This window comes from Rhinoderma darwinii, chromosome 7, assembly GCF_050947455.1.
Source record: "Rhinoderma darwinii isolate aRhiDar2 chromosome 7, aRhiDar2.hap1, whole genome shotgun sequence".
Lineage (NCBI taxonomy): Eukaryota > Metazoa > Chordata > Amphibia > Anura > Rhinodermatidae > Rhinoderma > Rhinoderma darwinii.
Genome location: NC_134693.1, coordinates 14,913,167 through 14,929,067, shown reverse-complemented (window position 1 = coordinate 14,929,067; position 15,901 = coordinate 14,913,167). Strand labels below are relative to the sequence as shown.

At 45.3% G+C, this 15,901-nt stretch overlaps 1 protein-coding gene across 1 annotated transcript; it reads left to right on the top strand.

Annotated features, from left to right (window-relative positions):
* Window positions 1–2,118: 2,118 nt before the first annotated feature.
* PTGER3 (prostaglandin E receptor 3) lies at window positions 2,119–14,997 on the top strand. The gene is made up of 2 exons (XM_075832107.1): window positions 2,119–3,032; window positions 14,282–14,997. The coding sequence occupies exons 1-2, from the start codon at window positions 2,172–2,174 to the stop codon at window positions 14,564–14,566; spliced, it is 1,146 nt and encodes a 381-aa protein (XP_075688222.1). The 5' UTR covers window positions 2,119–2,171; the 3' UTR covers window positions 14,567–14,997.
* The last annotated feature ends 904 nt before the right edge of the window (window positions 14,998–15,901 follow it).

Here is a 15,901-nt window from a genome sequence, read left to right as displayed (position 1 = left end):
TGGACACACAGGTGCCCGTCTTGTTACATGGTCATGTGATGGACACACAGGTGCCCGTCTTGTTACATGGTCATGTGATGGACACACAGATGCCCGTCTTGTTACATGGTCATGTGATGGACACACAGATGCCCGTCTTGTTACATGGTCATGTGATGGACACACAGATGCCCGTCTTGTTACATGGTCATGTGATGGACACACAGGTGCCCGTCTTGTTACATGGTCATGCCCGTCTTGTTACATGGTCATGTGATGGACACACAGATGCCCGTCTTGTTACATGGTCATGTGATGGACACACAGATGCCCGTCTTGTTACATGGTCATGTGATGGACACACAGGTGCCCGTCTTATTACATGGTCATGTGATGGACACACAGGTGCCCGTCTTGTTACATGGTCATGTGATGGACACACAGATGCCCGTCTTGTTACATGGTCATGTGATGGACACACAGATGCCCGTCTTGTTACATGGTCATGTGATGGACACACAGATGCCCGTCTTGTTACATGGTCATGTGATGGACACACAGATGCCCGTCTTGTTACATGGTCATGTGATGGACACACAGATGCCCGTCTTGTTACATGGTCATGTGATGGACACACAGGTGCCCGTCTTGTTACATGGTCATGTGATGGACACACAGGTGCCCGTCTTGTTACATGGTCATGTGATGGACACACAGATGCCCGTCTTGTTACATGGTCATGTGATGGACACACAGGTGCATGGCTCTATACAGTTACAGTATGTGTATCAGAGCTGTGTCTTCTAATGATCCCGGAATCTGTGTGTCCATCACATGACCCTGTAACGATCCCAGCCCCTGTGTGCCCATCACATGAATGAATAATCCTACTGAGAAACAGCAAGCAGAGCCCTTAAACACCGTGAGGAATTAATACAGAAAGTATATTGGAAAATAGTATAACTTTTCATTATGCAAAAAATAACATTAATTTACTGAAACCGGACAACCCTTTAAGTTTTGTGTACCTTATGCTGCCAAAAGAGAAATCTCACTGCATAGGGATTTTTACAGCGCCCATTAAAGGGTAACGAAACTTTCAACAAACTTCTGACATGTCATAGTGACATGTCAGAAGTTTTGATTGGTGGGGTCCGAGCACTGAGACCCCTATTTGCTAAAACAAAGTGGCAGAAGTGCTCGTGTGAGGGCTCAGCCGCTTCGTTTCTGTTTGGCTTTTTATGGAAAGCTGATGTAGCGGAGTACGGGCTCATAGACTTTCTATTGATCCCGTACTCCGCTACATTGATTTCCGGAAAAAGCCAAACAGAAACGAAGTGGCTGAGCGCTCACACAAGCACTTCTGCCACTTCGTTTTAGCAATCGGTGCGGGTCTCAGTGCTCGGACCCCCATCAATCAAAACTTCTGACATGTCACTATGACATGTCAGAAGTTTGTTGAAATTTAGGTACACTTTAATAATAAATCAGTATGCAGTAAACTCCTCCTTGTGGTAATAAAAATATTTTTACATTTAACTCCTGCTCAGAAAGGTACTAGGACCCCCCACCTTAATTTTTCCAATGGGTGTGGGGGCGTTTACTGGATGTTTTTAATGTAGATTCTTCTGATAAATTAAATTAGTGCGCATATCATGAAAGGGCCACTAGGTGGCGCGCTTGATATGCTTACAGGTATCGTTGGTAAAATGCAACATTGCATCAAATGATATAAACATTATGTTGTATATTGCAATAACTCTGATAACTGCGGGAGGAAATCCGACAAAGTCAGCACCTCTAATAGTATTTTATTACACAGCAGAAGTGTATGAAGTGGCCACAAGTCAGGCAGTCACTGTAGGGGACTTAGGGGTGTAATGTATAGGCAGTAAAAGGCTTGGATACATGGATCAGCTGCCTCCTGAAAACTTTCCCTTTGCTGCTCCTCTTTCATGTCATTGTCTTCCCTGCTTCTTACAGACAAGCTCATTGGTAAACTGTTTGTGCCATGCTCTCTGTGCCCTGACTGGGTCTCACCCCCTTTGCATGAATAGATATGACGCGTTAGCAGGAGACGCCCCCTGGTGGTTATATAGCAGAGTGCTGGTTGAGCTTGTGGCACTGGGTTGTCCTGACTGTAGCCATGAGCTGGAGAAGAGCTGTGCGCCCGGAGGATCCCTGGAGACAGCATGGAGCTGAGTGCAGACCCTTGTGACAGCTTCAACGACACCTCTGGAAGGATGTGGGACCCCAATATGTCCAATGTCCTGAGGGAGAGGAGCTGGAGTAACTTCACCAATAAGGGGGAGGACTGTGGGGGCTCAGTGTCTGTGGTGTTCCCCTTGTCTATGATGATCACTGGGCTGGTGGGCAATGCACTGGCCATGCTGATGATCTACAAGTCCTACAAGAAGAAGGCGAGTAAAAGGAAGCACTCCTTTCTGCTGTGCATAGGATCCCTGGCACTTACTGACTTCACTGGGCAGCTCCTCACCAGCCCCATTGTCATCTCAGTCTACCTGGCCAAAAGGCAATGGAGCAAAGTGGACCCCTCTGGACACCTGTGTGCTTTCTTTGGGCTGAGCATGACCATGTTTGGTCTGTGCCCCCTGCTTATTGCCAGTGCCATGGCTATTGAAAGGACTATGGCCATTAGATCCCCCCATTGGTACTCCAGCAACATGAGGACCAGAACCACCATAACTGTGTTACTATGCATTTGGGGGGCTGTGCTTGGCTTTGCCCTCCTGCCCATGATTGGGTTGGGGCAGTACACATTGCAGTGGCCAGGAACTTGGTGTTTTATCAGCACTGACCACAAAACTCCAGGGAACATAGTTTTTGCTGCCACCTTTGCCTCTCTTGGGCTCCTCTCCCTTGGCACTACCTTCACCTGCAACCTGGCGACTATTAAAGCCCTGGTGACCCGATGCAAAAATAGGAGCTCGGCCTCCCACACCAGCAAGCAGTGGGAGAGGATTACAATGGAGACCATGATCCAGCTGATGGGAATCATGTGTGTACTGTTTGCCTGTTGGTCACCACTTCTGGTAGGAATATTTAACTATTACATGACAACCTGTGCCCTCCCAAGTGCTGTGGCATGCTGTGACTTGTAGTACTAGAACACCTGCGAGGCACAGGCCGCTTATATATCTTCCACCTAGTGCACAAAGTTTGTATCTTGCAGCCCCAAAACATTGTGAAGCAACTAGTGATTGACAAGTCTACTGACCAAGATGTTCTGCAGTAGCTAGTGTTAATGTTGAACTCTGATCTTTAATTCTAGAATTGTTCCCTGTATACTGTCCCCTTATGTTATACTTCTGTAGCATTATAATCCCATTTCAGCAATCAAGTGATTGACAGATCTGCTTGCAAAGATGTTCTGTAGTAGCTGATACTAATTTTATACTCTGATCTTTAAATATATGATCCTCCACCGCAGGAGGGAAGGTGCTTCTTCTGCATACTGGCCACTTAAATTATACTTCTCCAGCAATATAATCCCATTCCAGGGATTAATAGTTTTACTGGCAAAGATGTTCTGCAGCAGCTATATTAGTGTTCTGATCTTTATTTCTATGCTCCACCACCACACCTCGAAGGTGCCGCTTCTGTATAAAGACCACTTAAGTTATACATCTCCACCAATATAAACCCATTCCAGCAGTAAAACGATTGATAGGTCTACTGCCAAAGATGTGCTGCAGCGACTGATATTAATGCTAAGCTCTTATTTTTAATTGTAAGAGATCTCACCAAACATGTCAGGTGCTTTTCCTATATATTGTCTCTTAATCTTACACTTCTGTAGAATTATAATCCAATTTCAGCAAACAAGTGAATGACTTCTCTGTTTCCAAAGATGTTCTGCGGCAGCTGCTATTACTGCTGGGTTTTGATCTAGGGTCACCATAACACGTGGAAGGTGATTTCCTTGTATACTGTCAATTGATGATCTACTTCTGCAGTAATATAATCCCTTTCCAGCAATCAAGAGCTTGACTGGTCCACTGCTAAAGATGTTCTGCAGCAGCTGGTATTCATGTTAGATACTGATCTGCTGTTACATATCCTTTCTGTAACATTGTGAATAATTGAGCTACTTTCCAGACCATGCTTTAGGGCCGCCTGGCCCCACCTAATCTTCATGGGAATAGCTCTAGGCCTGGGCATGTCGTCTTCTCCACTCATGGAAGGAGCTGATCACGACTTGTTCGATGTCAGCGGAGAGTAAATTGTCATCACTTATTAGACCTGAGTCGGGGCAGAACCAGGAGTGAAGAATATCCGCACAATGTACAGCACAGGTCGGGTCAGAACCAGGAGGAGTGAAGAATATCCGCACAATGTACAGCACAGGTCGGGTCAGAACCAGGAGTGAAGAATATCCACACAATGTACAGCACAGGTCGGGTCAGAACCAGGAGGAGTGAAGAATATCCACACAATGTACAGCACAGGTCGGGTCAGAACCAGGAGGAGTGGAGAATATCCGCCAATGTACAGCACAGGTCGGGTCAGAACCAGGAGGAGTGGAGAATATCCGCACAATGTACAGCACAGGTCGGGTCAGAACCAGGAGGAGTGGAGAATATCCGCACAATGTACAGCACAGGTCGGGTCAGAACCAGGAGGAGTGGAGAATATCCGCACAATGTATAGCACAGGTCGGGTCAGAACCAAGAGGAGTGGAGAATATCTGCACAATGTACAGAACAGGTCGGGTCAGAACCAGGAGGAGTGGAGAATATCCGCACAATGTACAGCACAGGTCGGGTCAGAACCAGGAGGAGTGGAGAATATCCGCACAATGTACAGCACAGGCCGGGTCAGAACCAGGAGGAGTGGAGAATATCCGCACAATGTACAGCACAGGTCGGGTCAGAACCAGGAGGAGTGGAGAATATCCGCACAATGTATAGCACAGGTCGGGTCAGAACCAGGAGGAGTGGAGAATATCCGCACAATGTACAGCACAGGTCGGGTCAGAATCAGGAGGAGTGGAGAATATCCGCACAATGTATAGCACAGGTCGGGTCAGAACCAAGAGGAGTGGAGAATATCTGCACAATGTACAGAACAGGTCGGGTCAGAACCAGGAGGAGTGGAGAATATCCGCACAATGCACAGCACAGGTCGGGTCAGAACCAGGAGGAGTGGAGATTATCCGCACAATGTACAGCACAGGTCGGGTCAGAACCAGGAGGAGTGGAGAATATCCGCACAATGTACAGCACAGGTCGGGTCAGAACCAGGAGGAGTGGAGAATATCCGCACAATGTACAGCACAGGTCGGGTCAGAACCAGGAGGAGTGGAGAATATCCGCACAATGTACAGCACAGGCCGGGTCAGAACCAGGAGGAGTGGAGAATATCCGCACAATGTACAGCACAGGTCGGGTCCAGATCAGAGGACACAATCCCCTTCCTTTCTATAGAACTAAGTTTTCTGCTGACCGATCTGATCCCACATGTATTATACAATGTGCTAAAGTTGGAGTGTGATTATAAAAGTGACTCTCCAGCTGTTGTGAAACTACAACCCCCAGCAGGCTGGAAGTTTTCCTTTCACAACGGCTGGAGAGCCACAAGATAGAAACCACAGGGTAATAACATGGGGAGAACACTCTCCAAATGTGGCAGCGGTAAGGACAATGTAGGACTTTATGAATATGTGATATGTATGATTATAGGTATGACTGTATGATATATGGTATGTGTGATTACGTGTATGATTATATGTATGGCTATGATATATGATATGTTTCACTACAGGTATGACTATATGTAGGATATATGATAGGTATGACTATATGTACATTATGACTTTATGTATGACTATATCTATGATTATATGACTGTATGATTATATGTTTGACTATATTTATGATTTATATGGAGAAACCCAGAAAAATATCAACAAACCCACCAGAGTACAATAAAACTAGTGCGGTGTCACCCAGGAATAGATACATTTGCATAGCAATGAATCAAGGAACAGGAGGAACCCTGGGGAAAAAACGGCACTCGACTCAAGGGCTATAAAGTATCAAAAGTTCTTCACAAAAATATAAATGATATATATATATAGAAAGAAAAAAATATTTCGCATCATATGTGATCCTGTATCACCACGAGGAGGCCACAAACCCGGCCAGGTAGAAATATAACAATCTGGCAACCAGGAATAGAAATGGCGCATATAAACCCAGATTAGGGAGATACATATATATATATATATGGTAGCCTATAAATAATGTACAGAAATAACACATTTGATAATCTACATATCAGAATCCGATGCCATTAATGTACATACCCCTAAGGGTATAGATCACATGTAGGCACATAAATCCCCCGCAGCATGCTGAAAATTAAATGAGCTGGTCAATGATATCAGGATGGTGAATCACCACATATGTAGATGGCTGCATGGCGTGATTATATGTTTGACTGTATGTATTATTCTATGGAAGAGTATACGTATGATTATAGTTATGACTTATGTTTCACTATATGTATGATTATATGTATGGTTATGTATGATTATTTGTATGACTATGTAATATTTATGTATGACTATGTTTGATTCTATGTATGTTTATATGTATGACTATGTTTCACTATATGTATGACTATCTATGATTATAGGTATGATTCTGTATTTGACCAGTGGCGTAACTACCGCCGTAGCGGCTGCTACGGGGCCCGCAGCATTAGGGGGCCCGTGTCGCCCGCCGGCACAGGTCCCCACCATGGCCGGAGGCTCCGCTAGCAGCCGCTATGGCTGCTACAGCGCGACGCCACTGAACACTACGGCAGAGCAGGGAGGCATCTCCCCGCTCTGCCATTAAACAAAAGACATGTATCCCCTCTCCACAGGACATGTATCCCCTCTCCACAGGACAGGGGATACATGTGTGATCGCTGGCATTGATAGGGAGAACGGGGGACTGAAAGTCCCCTGAAGTTCTCCATCACAAACCTCGGACTTCCGGGGTCTGTGTCGGCAGCTCCGTAGAAATGAATGGAGCGCCGGTCGCGCTTGTGCGCATGCGTGACCAGCGCTCCTTTCATTTTTATTGAGCTGCGCAGACTCCGGAAGTCCGAGGTTAGTCATGGAGAACTTCAGGGGGACTTTCGGTCCCCCGTTCTCCCTATCAATGCCAGCGATCACACATGTGTCCCCTATCCTGTGGAGAGGGGATACATGTCTTTTGTAGGACACAACAACACTGTAGGTCACATTTTTTTGGGAGGGGGACGCTGTATGGTGTTCCCTACAGGGGGGGGCTGTATGGCGTTCCCTACAGGGGGGGGGCAGTATGGCGTTCCCTACAGGGGGGGGCTGTATGGCGTTCCCTAGAGGGGGGGGGCTGAATGGCGTTCCCTGCAGGGGGGGTGGGGGCTGTATCACGTTCTCTACAGGGGGGGGGGGCTGTATTGCGTTCCCTACAGGGGGATGTATGGCGCTATCTACAGGGGGGCTGTATGGCGTTCTCTACAGGGGGATGTATGGCGCTATCTACAGGGGGATGTATGGCGTTATCTACAGGGGGATATATGGCGCTATCTACAGGGGGGGCTGTATGGCGTTCTCTACAGGGGGATGTATGGCGCTATCTACAGGGGGGCTGTATGGCGTTATCTACAGGGGGGGGCTGTATGGTGTTATCTACAGGGGGGGGCTGTATGGTGTTATCTACAGAGGGGGTCTGTGTGGCGTTCTCTACAGGGGGGGCTGTATGGCGCTATCTACAGGGGGGCTGTATGGTGTTATCTACAGTGGGGGCTGTATGGTGTTATCTACAGTGGGGGTCTGTATGGTGTTATCTACAGGGGGGGCTGTATGGCGTTATCTACAGGGGGGGGCTGTAAAAAAGCCACTATCTACAAGGGGGGTTGTGTGACACCAAGGGGAGGGGGGGCCCCGTCAAAAGTTTGCTATGGGGCCCAGTCTTTCCTAGTTACGCCCCTGTGTTTGACTATATATATGATTATATACTGAGTTGTCCCATTTATGCTGAGTGCAGAGGAGATGGAGCCGCTACTTCTTTTCTTGTATAAAACCCTTGCGAGATCCTTGATTTATATAATAATAAGGGGAAGAAAATACCAGATCAGCCGCCCCCCCCCCCCCCCCCCTCCGCTCCCAGCAGGTGTGTATAGCTCAATGTTAACAGGTTTAAAGACTTTATACATTTTTCCAGGACTTCGTCTTCCTAAAGTCTCATACACGGGGCAAAACTGGGCACGGAGCCTGCACGGCGACCAACGAGTTCTTACAATTCTGTATTATATGACAATAGGCGCTGTATGGAGCCTGCCCACCATACTTTACCCTACAAGCAATGATTTGTAAGGCGGCATGCGATTGAACAGGCTACGATTTATTTTTTTCTGCATGAGTCTGTGAAAAAAATCTGTATGAAATTGGAACCACACAGAGGTTTAGTACGAGCCCATAGATTTCTATTACAGCTCAGATCCATAATACGGCCGTCTGCATGAGACCTGGGGCTGCGGCTGGAGGTTTCTACCATCACAATATCACAATTAGGCATCATTTACACGAGCGTAATATACGCGCGTGCTTTTCACGCGTGTTGTACGCACCTATATTAGTCTATGGGGCAGTGTAGACAGTCTGTGAGTTTTGCGCAGCGTGAGTCCGCTGCGTAAAACTCATGACATGTTCTATATTTCGCCGTTTTTCGCGCATCACGCACCCATTGAAGTCAATGGGTGCGTGAAAACCACGCTTCCGTGCGAACTGCGTGAATCGCGCAACAGCAGTCAAGCTCTGAATGTAAACAGAAAAGCACCACATGCTTTTCTGTTTACAAACATCCAAACGGAGTGTCATAATGATGGCGGCTGCGCGAAAAGCACGCAGCCGCGCATCATACAGGGCTGACACACGCAGCTGTTAAGTGCCTTTTGCGCACACAAAACGCTGCGTTTTTTGCATGAGCAAAACGCACACTCTCGTGTAAAATCAGGTCTTACTGCGGGTGGCTGTACGCGCATAGGCACCGTACACTGCGGTATAGGCTCCTACTATAGTAACTGGGACCTATGTAATAAACTACATGGGCCCCTGTTACTATAGAAACTGACAGTATACTTACCCTCCTCGTTCCAGAGCGCAGCGGAGGTCCTCACGTCTTCTCGCGTCATGATTCTGTGTGCCGCGTATGATGACACGACTAAGTGCGCCGCGTGCACAACATCGCAGCGCTGGATGGTGTCAGGATCTCCACTGCATCCGGAGCCGAAGAGGAGGGTAAGTATAACATTACTGTCTGCTGAGGCACGGTATTTGAGCTTACCTTGTGGTAGGCTTAGACACAGGGACCAGCAGACAGGATCACACGTGGTGTCTGTATTTGCGGAAGCGTTGCTATGCGATGGCCGGGGATTCTCCAAGAAAATGGTGCCTGAGCGACAGGGGCATTGCTAGGGTCTTAAAAGATTAGGGGCACAAGCCCCGAGACGTATCTTTTAATAAATTATGTTGCGGATCATCTCTGCGGCCCGGACACATATCCGTAAATATACGGAAAGGTGTCCGTGGCCTATAGAAATGAATGGGTCCGCAGATTATCAGTAATTACGGATAAAAACTACGGTCGTGTTATCTTGTGTCTTTGGCCTAGAACCATGGTGGTTTTCAGCAGACCCCAAATATAAGGTGTTGCCATTCCTTGTTAGCGACTCTCCACTCTGGCTAATAGAGGTGCCCCCCCCTCTATGATGTCCTAATGGAATAAATGGACATGGGGTTGTCTTTATGAGACTTCTCCCAGCTCGAGGACTGTATTTTCCCTCTTCACTGCTGTGTGGGGGAAGGGAAGTGACAACCCCGTTAGTGCAAATTTGTATTCAGAAAGAAAGTTGTCAATTCTGTAGCCCCGGCCCCTAAGTGTGAATATGGCGCCTCACTAGACTGTGGTGGGATTTAGATAAAATAAGCTCTTAAGAGGGCAGCAAGGGCAGAAACGGGACTGGACGCTGAACTGGTGCCTGTCCTGACCAGCAGTTTCCAGTACAGGCAGCTGATAACATCACTATTCTCACAAACAAGTCAGATTACGGCCATTTACTTGACTGATCTCCAAAGCTGATTGGAGCCAAATCCTTCAACCCAGATCAGATAATGACCTAATTTACCTCATATTCCGGAATGTATTGGTGGAGCTCTGAAAACCCACAAGTGGGAGACGGACAAACCATATGTAGGAAGGCGGCCGCTACCACCTAAGAGCAGATTCTTAATGTCTATTATATGTGTGTAAGGGATTGAGCTAGTGGATGTCACGGCTCACAACTACTCCGAGATTGTCAGGGAGACTTATAGGAGTTACTGTATCTATGGAGCTGAGACAAACTGAAACCATTAGCAACTGAGGAATTACCATTGACATCAATGGCAATGCAAACGGAAGCTATGGTTTCCGTTGATGGGTTCCTCCGACGGAAAGGTCTGACAGAACCCATCAACGCAACCCTGACGCTGATGTGAACGAGCCCTTAGAATTTTCCAACGCCTGCCTTGACTATTTTGATAAGTTCAAACTTAGCCTTAAAGGACATCTCCATCTTTCAACACATTTTACCATTTATCTGAAGAATTACTCTACATACAAAGTTGAGTCACTTTATCAATACATAACATTATTATCATGTACTGTTCCTGAGTTACATCCTGTATTATACTCCAGAGCTGCACTCACTATTCTGCTGGTGGAGTCACTGTGTACATACATTACATTACTTATCCTGTACTGATCCTGCGTTACATCCTGTATTATACTCCAGAGCTGCACTCACTATTCTGCTGGTGGAGTCACTGTGTACATACATTACATTACTCATCCTGTACTGATCCTGAGTTACATCCTGTATTATACTCCAGCGCTGCACTCACTATTCTGCTGGTGGAGTCACTGTGTATATACATTACATTACTTATCCTGTACTGATCCTGAGTTATATCCTGTATTATACTCCAGAGCTGCACTCACTATTCTGCTGGTGGAGTCACTGTGTACATACATTACATTACTTATCCTGTACTGATCCTGCGTTACATCCTGTATTATACTCCAGAGCTGCACTCACTATTCTGCTGGTGGAGTCACTGTGTACATACATTACTGATCCTGAGATGACGTCCGTGTGCGGTCCGTGATTTTCATGCACCCATTGACTTCAATGGGTGCGTGATGCGAAAAAAACGCACAAGTATAGGACATGCGGTGAGTTTCACGCAGCGGACACACGCTGCGTGAAAAACACTGAATGGCCCCATTGAATTGCATAGGTTCGTGTGGCGTCTGTAATAGCAGCAATTAACCGGTGTAGAACAACTTTCCCTCCTTGAAGAAAACAATTTTCCCCAGTCTCTGATTACCGCACATTGGATCTCTCTGTACTAGGGATATAACCACTTGATTTATATCAGGTTTCCAGTCGGCTCCAGCAGCAGAGGCGCCGTGGTCTCTATGAGTAATAACGTTAAGACGACGTTCACACGACATTTGTGACAGAAAAATAAATTTCAAGTGAATACATTTTTCTTTATGCGATTTTGAAGCCTAATTTGTGGTTTATTGCAAAGAATTTTTTGTAGCGTCGATGGAATATCAGCTAGTAAAACGTTTCAAACGTCTGACGTCCCTTCTTTTTTCCGAAGCATATTTTATATTATAGAGTTAATCAGCACAGAATTTTTTACTTAAAAATTCTGGACTTTATACTCCTACACACACAAGACACGGTATATTCCGTTTTAGCAGATATCACCTATTTTTATTTTACTTTATTCCTTTTTTTGTTTTTGTTTTTTGCTTTTTGTTCCCCCTTTTTGGCTTGGTGCCCATTGTAAATTTTTGTGATGAGGTCCTATCACATTGTATCCCACGCGTCACATTGTATCCCACGCGTCACATTGTATCCCACGCGTCACATTGTATCCCACGCGTCACATTGTATCCCACGCGTCACATTGTATCCCACGCGTCACATTGTATCCCACGCGTCACATTGTATCCCACGCGTCACATTGTATCCACATATTACATTGTATCGGATGTGGAGATGCTGTTTCCATGTATGTTTACACAGAGCCCCCTCTGTACAGCCGTATATCACGTTTATGGGTCACTGTCTGTATTACTGAGTTTTACATTACACAGCCGTCACTACCTGTAATTCTGAAGGACGTTTACATCAGGTGTCACGAAGATTCATGGTGTTTGTTTTGCGCGTTTCCGTGATTTATTGCTGTATTTTATTTCACAACCATCATCGGATTTTGAGCAATCTGCTGATTACAGCAAATCACTCACCGTGTTTCAGCCCTCGGTGACAATGTCACTAGAATAGCACGTGCTGATATAGTGGAGTAGTTAATATAGTAATACACTATTATATCTGACAAGTTCACACTCTGCTGTTTTCTGTATGAACTGTAATATAGAGATGTGGCGGGGGTTATAGACTGAGCAAAAGGGAGAAAAGCCTCAGAGCCTCCACCATTTAGCAGTTCCTCTCAACTCCCAACATGTGTGACCTCTAAATTATTTTGGGCTATGTTGGGGTGATATTAGAGCACTGTATATCACTGCTATATGTTCACTTCATCGACAATTTTTATGTTTATTTATGTTCATTTTATGGCATTATTGTCTTGGTAGCATATGTCACTACTATGTAGGCACTGTATAGCACTAGTATGTAGTCACTGTATGAATCTAGTATGTAGTCACTGTATGGCCCTAGTATGTAGTCACTGTATGGCACTAGTATGTAGTCACTGCATGACTCCAGTATGTAGTTATTGTATGCCACTAGTTTGTAGTTATTGTATGGGTCTAGTATGTAGTCACTGTATGGCACTAGTATGTAGTCATTGTATGGCTCTAGTATGTAGTCACTGTATGGCTCTAGTATGTAGTTATTGTATGGCTCTAGTATGTAGTCATTGTATGGCTATAGTATGTAGTCATTGTATGGCCCTAGTATGTAGTCATTGTATGGCTCTAGTATGTAGTCATTGTATGGCCCTAGTATGTAGTCACTGTATGGCTCTAGTATGTAGTCACTGTATGGCACTAGTATGTAGTCATTGTATGGCTCTAGTATGTAGTCATTGTATGGCTCTAGTATGTAGTCATTGTATGGCTCTAGTATGTAGTCATTGTATGGCTCTAGTATGTAGTCATTGTATGGCCCTAGTATGTAGTCACTGTATGGCTCTAGTATGTAGTCACTGTATGGCACTAGTATGTAGTCATTGTATGGCTCTAGTATGTAGTCATTGTATGGCCCTAGTATGTAGTCATTGTATGGCTCTAGTATGTAGTCATTGTATGGCCCTAGTATGTAGTCACTGTATGGCTCTAGTATGTAGTCACTGTATGGCACTAGTATGTAGTCATTGTATGGCTCTAGTATGTAGTCACTGTATGGCACTAGTATGTAGTCATTGTATGGCTCTAGTATGTAGTCATTGTATGGCTCTAGTATGTAGTCATTGTATGGCTCTAGTATGTAGTCATTGTATGGCTCTAGTATTTAGTCATTGTATGGGTCTAGTATGCAGTCACTGTATGGCACTAGTATGTAATCATTGTATGGGTCTAGTATGTGGTTATTGTATGGCTCTAGTATGTAATCACTGTATGGGTCATGTATGTGGCCACTGTATGGTTCATGTATGTGGCCACTGTATGGTTCATGTATGTGGCCACTGTATGGGTCATGTATGTGGCCACTGTATGGCTCTAGTATGTGGTCACTGTATGGCACTAGTATGTAATCATTGTATGGCTCTAGTATGTGGTTATTGTATGGCTCTAGTATGTAATCACTGTATGGGTCATGTATGTGGCGACTGTATGACTCTAGCATGTGGTCGCTGTATGACTCTAGCATGTGGTCGCTGTATGGTTCTAGCATGTAGTCATTGTATGACTCTAGCATGTGGTCGCTGTATGGCTCTAGCATGTAGTCACTGTATGGCTCTAGCATGTAACATATGTATGATACTGTAATTTCATACTTTATGGTATAATTTAGGAACAGAAGGGCTGCGTTATTTGGACAGTTTCATGGCTTTATTCATCCTAATTTTCTTTTTTGGAGGGGAAACAAATTAGATTACCGTATATTTGTGCCTCTCCTCTATTATGTGACTCAATTCATTCCCGTAGATCGGACCTTCTTGTTCATGCCGGGTGCTTCATTGCCATCAATCTAATGTACGTTCTTCTCTTCTGGCAAATAGGTCATTATGCTAAAGATGATCTTCAATCATACCTCAGTGGAACGCTGCGACCCGACCTCATCCACGCAAAGTGCCGAGCATCAGAAAGACTGCAACTTCTTTTTGACAGCGATTCGCCTGGCCTCGCTGAACCAAATACTGGATCCCTGGGTTTACCTCTTACTTAGACAAATCCTACTCAGAAAGTTCTGCCAAGTGGCCAACGCCGTGTCTAACTGCTCCAACGACGGGCACAAGGATCAGCCAATCATCCTAAGCACGGAAATAAGAAAACCATTTCGCTGATAACAGAGAACTATAGAGAACACGCATGCTAAAAACTTGAATAAAAATAAATAAATAATGTGAAATGGTCCATCTGGGCCTCTGTTCCAGAAGTGGAATATTAAGCTGCTAAATGGACTGTAATAATTTATCCTCTGTGCCAAATGTCTAAATCAGCGGTGTGCAAGCTGTGGCTCTCTGGCTGTTGTGACACTACAACGCCTTCCAGGGCATGCTGGGAGTTGTAGTGTTATAACAGCCGGAGAGAGCCACAGCTTGCAGACCCCTGGTCTACATTGTATATATGTATTAATAGAACTGCAAGAGATTTATTCTATGTATACTGAAAGACAAGGCATCCGGTATGATGATGATGATGATGATGATGATGATGATGATGGTGTCCGAGCTTCTATCATATATATATATATATATATATATATATATATATATATGTATGTATGACAACCAAAGAACATTGTTCCCAGCAGCCTCTGCTAAGTGCATGACAAAGTCCATATCATGATCATCTGCAGGGAAATAAAGCAGAATGTCAGAACGATCTGCAGAGTATTTATTCTTCGGGAAGAGGAAGTTTCCTTTTCATTCTTGGAGGTGGAGGAGGATGATGAGAAAAAACAGGCAAAATAATACAGAAATATCATTAAAAGACGGGTCGTAATCCCAATCTGAGAATTTTTGGGGTCAGTATCGAATGACAGATGCCAGGGCGTACCGGGTTAGGGGGCTCATGCCAATCTGGGTAAACATGCTTTATGCTTATCCAGCCACGTGAGGGGTCCCTCTGTTGCCCACTGGTCTACATGCACCCAATTTGAGAATTTTGGGGGCATCATCAGGTGGCAGTGAGCTATGAGCAAGACCAGTGCCATCAATAAGTACCAGGGCTGACACTGGGGACAACTGTGCTTGGGGGGAAGGGGGATCTTGGTAATCTGGGTAAAGAAAATGTATGCTTGTCAAGCCAAGTGTGGGGTAGACAGGGACCCACATGCACCCAATGTGAGATTTTGGCAGCAGCATTAGGTGTGGTGAGCTGTGGGCAAGGCTGGCATCGGTACCAGGCAATCCTTTGCAGATGCCAAGGCAACTCGGCTTGGGCGACTCGTGGCAATCTACTTTATGCTTGTCAAGCTGAGTTTGTATTTGAGCAGAGACAGCACTGACAACCAATATGGCATCCAATAATAGATGGTCATCCAACTTTCCCAGACTCCTGAGCAGCAGATCTGCCTAGATTGATTCCTTGCTCCCATAATACACATTATCAGGCAGAATTGCCCTTTAGGAAAACTTTATGAAACCATTAATGGGCACCATATTAATGGTCACCCT

Coding starts and splice junctions, on each gene's coding strand:
- PTGER3 (XM_075832107.1), top strand. CDS start 2,172: ATGGAGCTGAGTGCAGACCCTTGTGACAGCTTCAACGACACCTCTGGA. Junction 3,033..14,281: donor CCTGTTGGTCACCACTTCTG/GTAGGAATATTT, acceptor TCTGGCAAATAG/GTCATTATGCTAAAGATGAT.